We start from the raw sequence: 13,111 nt of genomic DNA, 5'->3' as shown, positions 1-13,111 counted from the left end.
TTAGTGAAAAAAAACACTTTTATTTTGCAATTAATGACGTTATTTCTGAAACAGTTGTTACTCCTTTTAGAGGGTGTGTGTGACTTTTGTAGGACAAAAAACACTATGTCCACAGATATACACTAAACTTACACAGTTTGAAGATAATGATAGTAGAAAGCTTCCCTGAAAATATTACGTGCTGAGGTGCTGTAGTATTTGGGAAATGAGTAAAGCAATGTCATGAAAATAATGTTCGTCTCATGAGACGAAAATTATTTCAAGCATTTACTAACGTATTTTCATGACATTGTTTTATACTCATTTCTCAACAACTACAGCACCTCAGTAAGTAATATTTGAAGGGAAGCTTTCCACTATCATTATTTTCAAACCTTGTAAGTTTAATGTAAATCTATGGACATTTTTAAAAAGTACCCACATCCCTTAACGATATTAAAATTGTCAATATTTAACCCTCTTTTTGAACATCAGTTACAAATAAAACCTACTGGTAATACAACTTTATTTTTTACGTAGTTCTCGTCTTTCATTCATCATAAACCGGCGCAAATGTTCCCTCGTCAACTGACGCTTGTCTCGAGACGACTCCCTGTTCCCAACCCTCTTCTTGTCCTCTTCAATCACCACCCTACTCGCCCCACCCTCCGACCAAGACAAGGTCACTCTCTTACGCCAGTGTTTGTTCGCAGTCTTCGGTTTGGGTTTTGAAGAGGATAAAGATGGAAGATGGACGGTAGATGTCTTCAGAGTTGGGGTTGAGTCACTGTTTGAAATACCCTGTGGTGGTTTTAAGTAGTCCGTAGTGTCTTGAGTGATCTTAATTTGAGGAAGTTTAAGGCGTGGATTCTTGAGCTCCGTCTTAGACTCGTCCTGTGCCGTCTGCTGGTGATTTTTCTCGGGTGTCGATGGAGGAGCGAGTGGTGGGTTCATTCCTTTAGATAGCACGGTGCCGAGGCTCGGCAGACGAATACTGCCCTCACTGCCTCTCTCCGTGGTACTAGTCTTTTTCCCTGTCGTTGCAAGGACCACATGGTGGTCCTTGACACTAGTCTTTATCCCATTCGTTGGAATGGCGACATGGTTGTCCGTGGCACTAGTCTTTTCCCCGTTTGTTGCAAGAGCTGCATGGTTATCCCCGTTTGCTAGTTGACTACTGCGTTCTCCATAGGATTTACCAAGACCCTGCGGGTGGTGCTTTTTCGATTGACTCTTGTTCGTCTTTGGTTGATCAGCTTTTTCTGGTGATTGGCTTTTCTGGCTAGGCACTGTGCCATATTCACCGTACCACGACATACCTATGCCCGGTGGCCCTCTATCGCTTCAAAAGAGACCAACTTCAAGATAATATGTAAACGTTTGGGATGAGTGGCGTGCAAATTATTCCTTGGAAAGTTGGTCTGTCCTCAAGGCTGTGTTTGGCAACTTGATTATGAACGGAGCCCTCGAGCTATCGTAAAGTCTGTCCAGACGATATTTTCATTTCATGTTGACTTAAAGTGGCACTCGATCAAATTCAAACTCTGTTTACTTTACCCCAAAACAAAGTGCATGCGTTGATGACGTCATGAGGTGATGACGACATGATCGGCAGGTCGAGTTGACGATATCGTGTCCGTTTGTAATGAGGTCTGTTTGAGGATCAATAGAAAACATGAAAGCGGTCAGTCTGATGAATGATATCAATAATAAGTGATTATTGTTGCAAAAGAAAACACGACTCTGGCACGTCCGACACTGTCTCAATCAAAGTGTGTGTGTTTTGGGTGAATTGGCCATTGGTTAAGGGACACATTACATTGGATCGGCGAGTTGGTCTATGAAAAGTGTTTGGAACCGTTGGCTTTGAAACGCATTTGATCAGGAACATGTTTTAAAAGTAGAACACAAATATCCACACAAATATGCCTTGAAATTGCACGGTTTGACTTTTACTCTACTAACTTACACGGTCGGCCATTTTGTGAAGTCAAACTTGACTCAACAACATTTTTACAGTCTTATACAGACAACATTCTAAAATCATAATTTTTGTGAACATTTTGCTCACTATTAAAATTTTCTAAATGCAAGTTCGTACAAAAGCCACTCTTGGTATAAGGGGCAACGTGAAGAAGATATTTAAGATGGTAATAACTGAGGGGAGCTGAAGGTAGGAACTGCTATTCCTCTGAATACAGTCTAGATTGTAGGATGGAGGAAAACATGCACCAGGCAAGGAATTTCAAAGAGATGCAGTACATGTAATAAAGCTGTTGGAATGGCTCCTTGTTATACCTGTCAGGAAATCAAGATTGTATGGGTGAGAAGAAGCAGAAAGCCTGGTTTCACGCTCAAGATCAAACATCCTCTAATAGGGGGAACTAGGGCAGACACATTGGTGGCACAGCACGTACTATATAGCAGCATCGTGAATTGAGCGTGCCTTTTTCTATCCGGGTTTGAATAACAACAAACAAGGAATAATAAGACAACTTAAGTGTCGACAAGTTACTCAAACGAAAATCAAACAGACAAACAAACACAAAATGGCAAATAAAATATGGAAATCCCTACCTTGAGTTGTCCGTGTTTTTAAATAGTTTTTTTTCTTCAGGATGAGGACGAATGCGATAATGTCGTTGGTATAGGCCTACTACTAGCGAAGCACTAGCTCATCTACTGACTTAGCACCTAGACATTGTTGTATATGTACTACTGGCGAATAACACCGATGAAGATAAGTCCTGAAGAAAAAACAGGTTGTAGGTACTATACTGTCGGAGCCCCTATTGCCAATGTTGAATATACTATGGCAAAACACATAGCCAATGTTTTAGGTGCTACTGGCAAAGCACCTATGCAATGTTCCAGGTGCTACTGGCGAAACATAACCAACGTTTTAGGTGCTACTGGCAAAGCACCTATGCAATGTTCCAGGTGCTACTGGCGAAACACATAACCAACGTTTCAGATGCTATAAGGCAAAGCACCAACCAGTATTAATTGGTGCTACTGGCGAAGCATCTAGCCAATGGTTCAGGTGCTAACTGACCAAGGCGCCTATCGCCACTGCTTAAGGTGGCGTAGCACCTAGCCAATGTCAGGTGCTAACGATTTAGATGAAAGGATCACAGATTCCAGTGATGAAACACCTAGCCAGTCTCGTAGGTTGGAGGTTTAAATCTCAGAGCTCGAGATCATTTGTGCTCGCAAAATAGCACCAAGTTATAAACACACCCTAAAACGAACCCTCAATCACGACATCTGATCAAACACCAAGTATGATAACTGGCTTGATCTAAAATATTTGACGTATTTTTTATCGGCTTAAGCCTTTCAAATCAACATATACATGACTAAGTAAATAACAAACATGTAGCTTATTCGAATCACACCAAGGTTGCGCTTGATAAGCCTAAAGTTGTACAACATTTTAAACAATACTTTGTAATCCCTTGCTAAATTTACTGCACCGATAAAAACATAATTCGCGGGTATAATTATATTTCGAGAGGCTGTTATCATCACTCCGGATTATTTGTTTCTTTTCAATCGACGATTATTGAAGTGACAGTGGCGTTTATTATTTTTTGCTGAGTGGTTTCTACTTCAAACCTCTTGGACTTCGTACCTCGTTCAATCGACAATCCCTTGTGTATCTTAACAACGAATGCAACGGTGGATTGTCGCAGTGTGACGCCACAATAAAGGTTTGGCCGCACTGTTTAAACATTTGAGGATACCAAGTGCCGTATTTATGATTGGGGTTAAAGGCACTGGGGTGGATTTCACAAAGAGTTATGACTAGTCTTATTTCGAGTTAGGACAAGTTACTCGTCCTAACTTAGGACTATCCATGCAATATGTATATCTCCTAGGACTGGTCCTAAGTTAGGACCAGTCCTAACTCTTTGTGAAATCGACCCCTGGACACTTTTGGTTATGGTCAAATACCAGTATTCTCACTTGGTATAGCCCAACGCATGAAATACCAAATCTGTAAAAGTTTGGACACATTGGTAATCGAAGTTGCAAGAGAATAGTGAAAGAAGAAAACACCCTTGTTGCACAAATTGTTGTGCTTTCAGATGCCTAAAAAGGGCTTTAGGACTGAATTATTCTAACATTTGAATGGGAAACTTACCCCTTCTTCAAAAAATACAAGGGAGCCGTTTCTCACAATGTTTTATCCCACCAGCAACTCTCCATTGCTCGCTACCAAGTAAGTTTTCTTGCTAACAATTATAGTAATAGTAATATTATCAATAATGTCCAGTGCCTTTAAGGTGTCCGCCATGTTCAAATACTGGAAGATTACAAACCGTATTATATGATTGGGGTTAAAGGTCATCGATTTTTAAGACTAAACAATCAATATAGCAGGGATTGGTTATTTAATTGATTTAGTGCTGATTGATATCAGAGCAAAATGCTCATATACGTCATCGAAAAAGTGTTTCCCAAATTAGGAAACTTTTACCTTCTTTGGTATGGAGGGCTTCATGCGGCTATCTTTATAATCCCAAGGCGGGTAGTTTAGCATGGTTTTAGGAACAAATAAGCAAAAGAGAGACGTAATTAATCATAAGCACACTAGACTTTAATTAAGGGTGGAGCTTCGAGTCTCTCTCAAGAAAATAACACCATCTAAAAGCATCCTATAGAGCACAAACAGAGCACGAATAGATTTAAGAGGGTCCATCCACAGCAAGATGCAAGTTAGGTAATATATAATATTTATATCTTCATCCAGAGAAAGGGCTATCCTGATCAAGGTATTTATGTATCCCCATTTGGGATAAGAGTGTACGAATCGGGATACAATAAACTCCGATCGGGCCAGTTTAACCTATGAAAATTTGCAACCCCTCTCCCCTGGAAAACATGCCAGCAATGCTTCAAGGAGAGTACAATATTCTTCATCATGAAAAGCGGGTAGATACCCTGATTAAGGTAGTTAAATGTATCCTCATTGGGAGAAGAGGATTCTAATCAGGGTATACTATACTCCAATTTGATGTGGCCGTTGCTCAATATTGAACTCTACGTCGAGTCAATTAGAGTTAAAGGTAACGTCATAGAGTGGTTTGTGTCAAAGTAATGCTGATGTAGTGGCACAATTATACAGAAATTGCAGGAAAAATATTGAGCGCTTTGATACGCCCCTATAAGAGCCTGGTATTATTATTTATTTAAAGACAGTGGACACTATTGGTAATTGCTAAAAACCAGTCTTCTCACTTGGTGTATCTCAACCAGTGCACAAAATAACAAACCTGTGAAAATTTGAACTCATGGTCGTCGAAGTTGCGAAATAATAGGGACTTTTCGTTTTCGACGACGGATGGTTCTGCGACGGTAAAGATGACATTTGGCGTCATCTGCGCATGCGTCGGCTTTGAGGACGGTCGTCCCTCAATTTCTACGACAGTACTTGGGATGAATCTTCGTTGTGCTGAAAACGACAACGTTTAGCTGAACAACCGTCGCAGAACCATCCGTCGTCGAAAACGAAAAGTCCCTAATAATAAAAGATAAAACACCCTTTCATACGAAGTTGTGTGCTTTCAGATGCTTTCAAATTCTAAATCTGAGGTCTCGAAATCAAATTCGTGGAAAATTACTTCTTTCTCGAAAACTACATCACTTCAGAGGGAGCCGTTTCTCACAAGATTATATACTACCATCTCTCCCTATTACTCGTTACCAAAAAAGGTTTTATGCCAAATAGTTATTTTGGGAAATACCAATAGTGTCCACTGCCTTTAATTGATTGGAAAAGGGGGGCGGGGATCTGTCAGTGTCACGGTACACAAAGATGCCGAATCCATCCAGGTTTAGCGAGGTGACAGCGGGTATTAAAAACAACCAACATCTCTGGCCTCAGCATTCGCGAACAGACACCAACCCCCAGAAATCTGAGAAATGATTCACGCTCGAATAACTGTTTTCTCAAATTCAAAGCTTATGGGTGAACAATTATCCAAACCATATTACTTTGAAGGGAATCCTTTTTCGCAAACGGTTTATTCTCTCAAAAGTTTTTATGGCCGTCAGCTTATGGAGTATTTACCTATCTAGTCACCTTACCTTTAACAGTGCAAATATAGTATGAAGCCCAATATTGAATTTGGGTGAAGTCAATTAGTTGAACTAACCGCAGTTTGAAATGTGAAACCTTGATGCAAACTCAAATTTATATTAAAAGTATTTGACTTGTTTCAAATTGATGATAAATTCAGTAAAACAAATTGCCGGTTTGAATATAAAGAAGACGTATATACGTTTGGTAATTAGAACCCACTAAATTGCTAGAGTGTTGCTAGAGTGTCTGTGTACACAGACACTCTAGCAATTCTTTTGTCTGCACATTAGAATTGCCGTGATCAAAATTTTTCCCGATGTTCTTTTTAAGGATTCCCTTTTAATAATCGATTGAAAAAACATTTCCCCACTGAAAAGAACTTGACGACAGTGGCAATTCTGATGTGCAGAAATTTGATTTTTACATGAGTGTCGATGAGTTGCGTGCATAAATGCATCTCATCAATTTCCACGTCATAATGTACGGTTTTTTCCCCCAGAGATTCTTTCCTGCAACAATGTACTTCTCCCGCCAAAGTATAAAAAAAAATCAGGAAATAACCTGTATGGAATGAATTATTGTTTGAAGCTTAACATGGTGTGGATAAATAGGAAGAAACTACAAATAATAGTAAACCTTGCAGGTACAACCGTGTGTAAATCTCTTTTATGAGAGTGTTAGTTCTGAAAAGAGCCGTATGGAACTATTCTAGACTTTTATGTTAGTATGTCTCTGATTTTAGTTAGTCAATCGAAAAATAATCAAATAAATAAATGAACATTTATTTCATTACATCGTCGTAGATCAATGTTTATTTTGCACGTTAAACCTGACATGATATAACATAACACTAACATTAAAATATTAAACAAGTATGACTTATGACAATATAACATATGAGGCCTAGGTCAAAGGTGAAGCTAGGTGTACCCAAACATTGGTTGAACAAAGAAATGATTATTAAAGCGGGACTTGAACCTCTGACCTCTGGATTAACGTGCCAGTGTATCATACCAACTTTAGCTATAGCTCGCCCTGTGGCCTTTCTATTTCTGTCAACATCTTTGTTCGAGGTGCCAGTCATAAGCCATTCAACCAACCTGTAACTGGCGTATAGCCAGGGATCACACCCAAGTTTATGGTACTAATGAAAATGCTTAATGGCGCATAACACGTTTCAGTATGCACATATTATTAACCAAAACAGTGCCCGGTTGCGTCATTTTGTATTTCATTTTAACTTGGGCCTAAATTCGGTCACCGGTGACGGATATAATCACTAGGGGGAAAAAATGGCCGCATGTTTCCAAAACCTCGAAGGGCGTAAAAAAAATGGTATAAATGTAGCCATATAAAGCTTTAAAGTGGTGTATAATGTTAACCGTTTTATGAGAAGTAAATCAATCGTTTTATAATAAACAACTTGGGTGTTTGATGCAAAATTTCAGATAAAGGGTCGAGTTTAGAGGTTTTAAGGCGACGCTAACGCGGATAGTCCGCCATTTTGAGAGTAAAATTATTTCACTGAAAAATGGTGGGGGCAGACAGTGAGCTGGCTGTGCGTAAGTACAAGGCGTCAAATGGGCCTGTCCTTCCCCGAAATAACGCCTTATTAGAACATTTTCCTCACAAGATAGTTTCTGTATAAATAATTTCAAAATATAGGTCTACTTTTTCAAAAGCAAGTTCAGTATTTTCACCGTTTAGGTTTAATGGAACTCATATGACGTCATCCATATTCTGTTCACCTTCTTCCCCGATCAGCTGCCATCTTCTGACGGCCTCGATCTCAGAGAAGTCTCCATCTTGGGTCGACGATGGATGCAAGTGTTGACTGATGAGACTGGTATCCGCCTCCTCCTTGTTCTCATTGCTTAAACTTATACTGTTCCGCTTCAACTGTCGTAGATGTTTTCGTTGGTACTCTTTTCTTTTAAGACGTTTTCGGTCTTCAGCTGGGATGGCCGGAAGTGACGTATTCTCAGCTGGAGTTGGGGTCACGGAGGGGTCACTGTTTTTAAGGAGGATCTGTTCGTTTGAAAGATCATTGTGTTCATCGATGAATCCAGTGTCGAGATTAGGTAAACTACACTGACTGCAAGTCATCACTTCCCCGGTCTTCAGCTCCTCGGTGATGCTCACTGGACTCGTCGTGGGGGGAATGTAACAATCAGACGGTACAACTTGGTCCGGAGAAGCCTGGTGATACCCGTGGGCGTTGCGAGCCTTGGCCCTGGTAGAGGCATCCGGGTCGGAACTGGTAGAGGGATAGTTACGTGAAGTGGATCTGGAGTTTTTAACTTTGGTTGTGTTAACGGTTACCGAGGGAAGAGATGTCACCATGGTGATATGAGTTGGGTCAAGAGGCGGTAGTTTAATTGACATGGACGTTGTGTCTTGGTACCCTCTGGGCTCATCACGTGATGTCTTTGTCATGTGACTTCTTCGTAGACTTACCCCAGTCATATCATCACTCGATACAAGTGTATTGCTAGATTGTTGATAATCCACAAGCGGTACATCAGAACACTGTTTGTTGTCGTGATGACTTTCTGTTGCTAAGGTAACGGTCGACGGAGGCATCTTGGGCGTGGTCTTCTTACGTCTGGCATCCCGCCTCTTTTCAGCCTCCGCCCTGACAACCAACTCCTCAAAGCAGAAAGTCGGGTACTGAGGAGAGGGCGTCTTCCTCTTCCTCCTCCTCCTCCTTGGTTGGATGACGTCATAGCACCTTCCTCTCCCATCGTCTGATATAGAGTGTCCTTGCTGGGGATTTAACGAGGGTAGTCTAGTGGGCAGCGATTTGGTCGTCAAAGGGTGCGATTTAGTGGGTTGGTTCCTCGGTAGGTTCTCCCCAACCAGCGGCCGTACCGTGTGCTTCCCGGCTAGAACAAAATCCCTGACACGGTTGGAGGCTTGGTCGAGGTACCTCTGCTCCTCCGAGATGAGTCGATGCCGTAGATCCTGCACTCTCTCCCGGCACCTTAATTGGTTGTTGAAGGCCAGCAGGTACCTCGCGTACCATGACGGGTACATGTTCAGACTGTGTTGTTGTTGGGCGGACATGATGTTGTACGTTGCCGCTACCTGATGTTGTTCTACACCTCGCAATGCCATTCTTGTTCATATTATACACTAGGAGTTCTCACGTTTCAAGTGCTATTAAAACCGGGGTGTTGACGACAATCGGTGCCTTTTGTTCGCTCCACACGGTGTGTAATGTTTAACATTGTCTTAATGGGGTCGTGTTGCTTGAAGTGGTAAACGTACGCTGTGTTGAGGGCTGCCATGGTTATACCGCGTACATACCCGAATACCACTTTATTTTGGCATGGGGTCAAATCGTAGACGTTACCACCAGTCGTTAGAAGATTATCACCACAACACTGAGTGCGTAACACAGGTTAAAGAACTCTCGAAAAGAGAGGGTTCGCCCCGGTGTTCTTGTTGATCGGCTGCATATTGCGGCACAGCCCCCTTTTTAAAACCATTTGGTGCTATATGTAAAATGTACGTCTCATATATTTCAACCACACGCCTTGCGGAAAATACTGAACGTTAAAGCGCCTTGATGAGTGCTATAAGAAGCCACTATTATGATTATTATCTCACCAAAGTTACACATTGAATAAAATTCAACGGCTGGTAGTTGAGACTATACTTCGATATTCAAATTGTACGAGTACGAGCAAGCATGATTTGGGGCATGTCGGGTCCAAAGTTCGCTGTAAGTCGCATGTAACATAAACCATTCCAGAGAAAGGTTATCAGTTAATGAAACAATGTGTGTTCATTGTCCCTATTAGATACAGTGTCATGCGATTCTTTATAGTTGCCGGGGGGATGTATAATGGTGAATTATTTACACAGTTTCATCGGAGCTGTGGGCATGATCCAGTTTCAACCTCGTTCACCAAAAACGCAGCTACGGGAAGAGAACTTTATCTGCGACACCTTTCAGAAATTTATGTATTAATTTGAAAGTATTATAGAAGTCATGAAAAGTAAAGCTGACAACAAAATGTTCGTGTTTTGTGCGATCAACCATACATCAAATAACAAACCTGTGAAAATTTGGGCTTAATCCTTTTTTATAAGTCGGGAGAAAATAGAAGAAAAGTTTTAATGTAGGTTTTCAGATACAGTTTTGTTTTAATATGACTTCATAAGAAAAATGGTTCTAGTGTAAACTTCAAAATCAATACCCATTTTAGACAAAAAGAAATATTTTTTTTTATCAAAACCACAATATCAGTACCATATAATTAAAAAACGCTTAATATTTTATTCAAGTTCCAGCCAAGTTTTTGAGAAAAAAAGTAAAAATCACAGAGCAATGTTTTCATCAGAGAGTCGCGCAAAAAAAACCAAAAAAACGTTAGGCCTGTAAATGCTATTCATTATTTTCGTGACATGGTTTTACTCATTTCTCAAAAACTACAGTGCCTCAGCAAGTAATATTTTAAGAGAAGCTTTCTACCATCATATTCTTCAAAAAATTGATTGAAAATCTGCTGACACTGTGTTTTGTGTCGAACAAAAACTACCCAGCTTATTTGAGTAGCATTTTATCTATCATCCCAAAATATATTGAACCTTAAGCTATACAGATAATACTATATATTTGCTGCATTGTAAAGTAGCACTTTCCCTTTTTGTTACTATGGTGACGCAGTTGTTGAAACTCCATTATCATCAGATGATCAACAAAGTAATTAACTCGGCAGTGAGGTAGCCTGGGGCGCGGTACAATTGCGCAAACAGATTATAAACATCACATATTGAGAGTTGTTTGCGTCATTGCACGTTTATCCAACGAAATCATTGTATTCAATGACATCATTGAGCAAGATCAGTAGTAGTTTCGCTTGGGGGGGGGGGGAAGTATGTCCGAGTATGCCGAAATGATTCGTCAGAACTTGTGCCCAAAGCTCGTTCCCAAAGTTGGGGGTCGCCTCTTATGCCATTATGGCCCCTCACCACCGTGACCCTGGTTCGATTATAGGGTCATTTTGTGATAAGAGTTTTCCGTTGTTTTTCTTCTACACCATGAGTTTTGTTTCTCCGTGCTGTTCGGTTTGCTTCCATCCAGGAACAAACATTCAAAGCTCAGGGCCCAATTTCATAGCGCTGCTTAGCGGCCGATTTTGTGCTTACTGTGCGATTTCTATTTCATAGCACTGCTAACCGTAAGCACACAAAAAGGCATGCTAACCTTCCGGTGCTTACCGCACGAAAATAAATGACGTCACAATGCAAATCCGCGGTAAACACGCAATATGGCCGCCCATTTTTTCTGCTAACCTGTGAAATACGCTAAGGCTTAAGCATATTTTTTTGCTACAGTAAGCACGCAAATTTGCTTACCGTTAAGCAGCGCTATGAAATTGGGCCCTGGTTGTGCTTCGTGGTCAAGCACGGGTCGCTGTTGCTAAGGCCCAATTTCATAAAGCCTGTAAGCACAAAAACTCGCTAGACAGAGAATAGCATTGCTTAGCAAAAAACCAGGTTACCAGTTAATATTACTTTAAGTTTACATTATTGTGACTGATACTCACTCATTTTTTGCTTAGCAAAGACATTTTTCAAGCAGAATGTTCTGCTTAACAGCTTTATGAAAGCCATAGCTGCCAAGACCTGTGCATATCTACGGCTCGAACACGTCGTAGCCGCTTCTATTGTAATATGCAGCTTAACAGCTTCACAGAGGCTGATAAGCCCCCTAAATTAATTATATGCCATCTCATGGCAAACATTAAGAACTGAAGGACGGCCGTATACTGGCCTAATTACGTAGTGAATCTCGCCATGTCACGCCTGATCTCGGCGATTCATAATATTAACACTAACAGTGACAGTTATAAACAGTAGCCAACATTAATAATAAGTCGGAAGGGCAAAACTTTTTTTGAAGTGCTGCGAGTTTTGTATTACTGAATACTAATAGTTTAAATAAAACATGAGCTAAAGCAAGGTGGTTATGCAATACTACTGTACGTACTTGTACATAAACTTACCTAATTTTAAATAATAAAGATCATGTGTTAACAGTCTAAACATGGATGCGATATTTTGAGGAGGAGGCCTCGATCTTGGTTGTTCATAACGCGGGTCCGCGGCGATCACACGATGCACATTATTTTTGCGATTTTATTACGCAGTTGCGTTTTTGTTCCCAACAACCATCGTTTAGAAAACAAGTTGTTATTTTATGATTTTGTGTTTTTGTGTCACATCATTTTTTTTTTTTTTTACATTTTCGGTAAGATTGTTCAGACACACAAGACTAACAAATTTCGAAGGTTCCTTCCACACATTGTATTTCAGTGTTTGAAAAGTTCACTAAATGTCAATTTCAGTTAACCAATTACCGCCCTCGAACGAATTATTATAACAACACCATTCACACCGGGAGCGGGAAATACAGTACAAAGACTCTGCTAGCAACAACAATCAAAACGTGACTGTAAAACGTACAGGCCAGGTAAAAGAAAATACATGTTTATGGCTCCTACCTGTTTCCTTTTGGGGCCGCAGGGATTTTTATTTTTTTTTATTTTTCCGTAATTCAAAATAGGATTTAAAAATACATAGGGCCAAATGTCAAATGACCAGAAAATGATAAACTTGCAAGTAAGAACATGTGCCGGGTATTTTATGTGAAACAAATGGTTTAGTTACACATTTTAGACTTATTCTTGTGAAAATGAGGTGCCATACAGCAGGCTTTTAAGACTGACAAAACAATTTAATAAAACCCCAGTAAATATGTTCAATGTCTTGTCTATATACATGTTCCTTTCATTATTGTGTGTTTAACCGTGGAAAACCCATTCGTAGTTTGAAGTTCTAAAAAGATTGGCGGACATCTTGAATAAGAAAAAAAAGTCGCTCCCGCGCGCTGTCTTTTTTTCAGCTCGGCCTTAGCTGTGTAGTCGATACAAACTCACGAACAGATGCATAAATAACAATTTTAGCAAAAATGATTCATGTCTACTGGCAATTATCATAACTTTATTCATCAATCATAAACAGGGAAAAATA

The 13,111-nt window shown here is 40.2% G+C and overlaps 1 protein-coding gene across 2 annotated transcripts; it reads right to left on the bottom strand.

The window, feature by feature from the left end:
• Positions 1-361: 361 nt before the first annotated feature.
• LOC139945098 (uncharacterized) lies at positions 362-3,158 on the bottom strand. Of its 2 annotated transcripts, XM_071942364.1 has the most exons (3): positions 2,557-3,158; positions 1,537-1,631; positions 362-1,337 (listed from the first exon to the last, which is right to left on the bottom strand). In XM_071942364.1, exon 3 carries the CDS (start codon positions 1,294-1,296, stop codon positions 505-507), a length of 792 nt encoding a protein of 263 aa, XP_071798465.1. In that variant the 5' UTR covers positions 1,297-1,337; positions 1,537-1,631; positions 2,557-3,158; the 3' UTR covers positions 362-504. The 2 variants fall into 2 exon arrangements, with proteins under 2 accessions (XP_071798465.1, XP_071798464.1); XM_071942363.1 differs by having other exon boundaries at positions 362-1,631.
• Positions 3,159-13,111: the final 9,953 nt, after the last annotated feature.

This window comes from Asterias amurensis, chromosome 12, assembly GCF_032118995.1.
Source record: "Asterias amurensis chromosome 12, ASM3211899v1".
NCBI classification, from domain to species: Eukaryota; Metazoa; Echinodermata; class Asteroidea; order Forcipulatida; family Asteriidae; genus Asterias; species Asterias amurensis.
The sequence above is the reverse complement of the archived record's forward strand: the minus strand, read 5'-3'. Positions and strand labels throughout refer to the sequence as shown.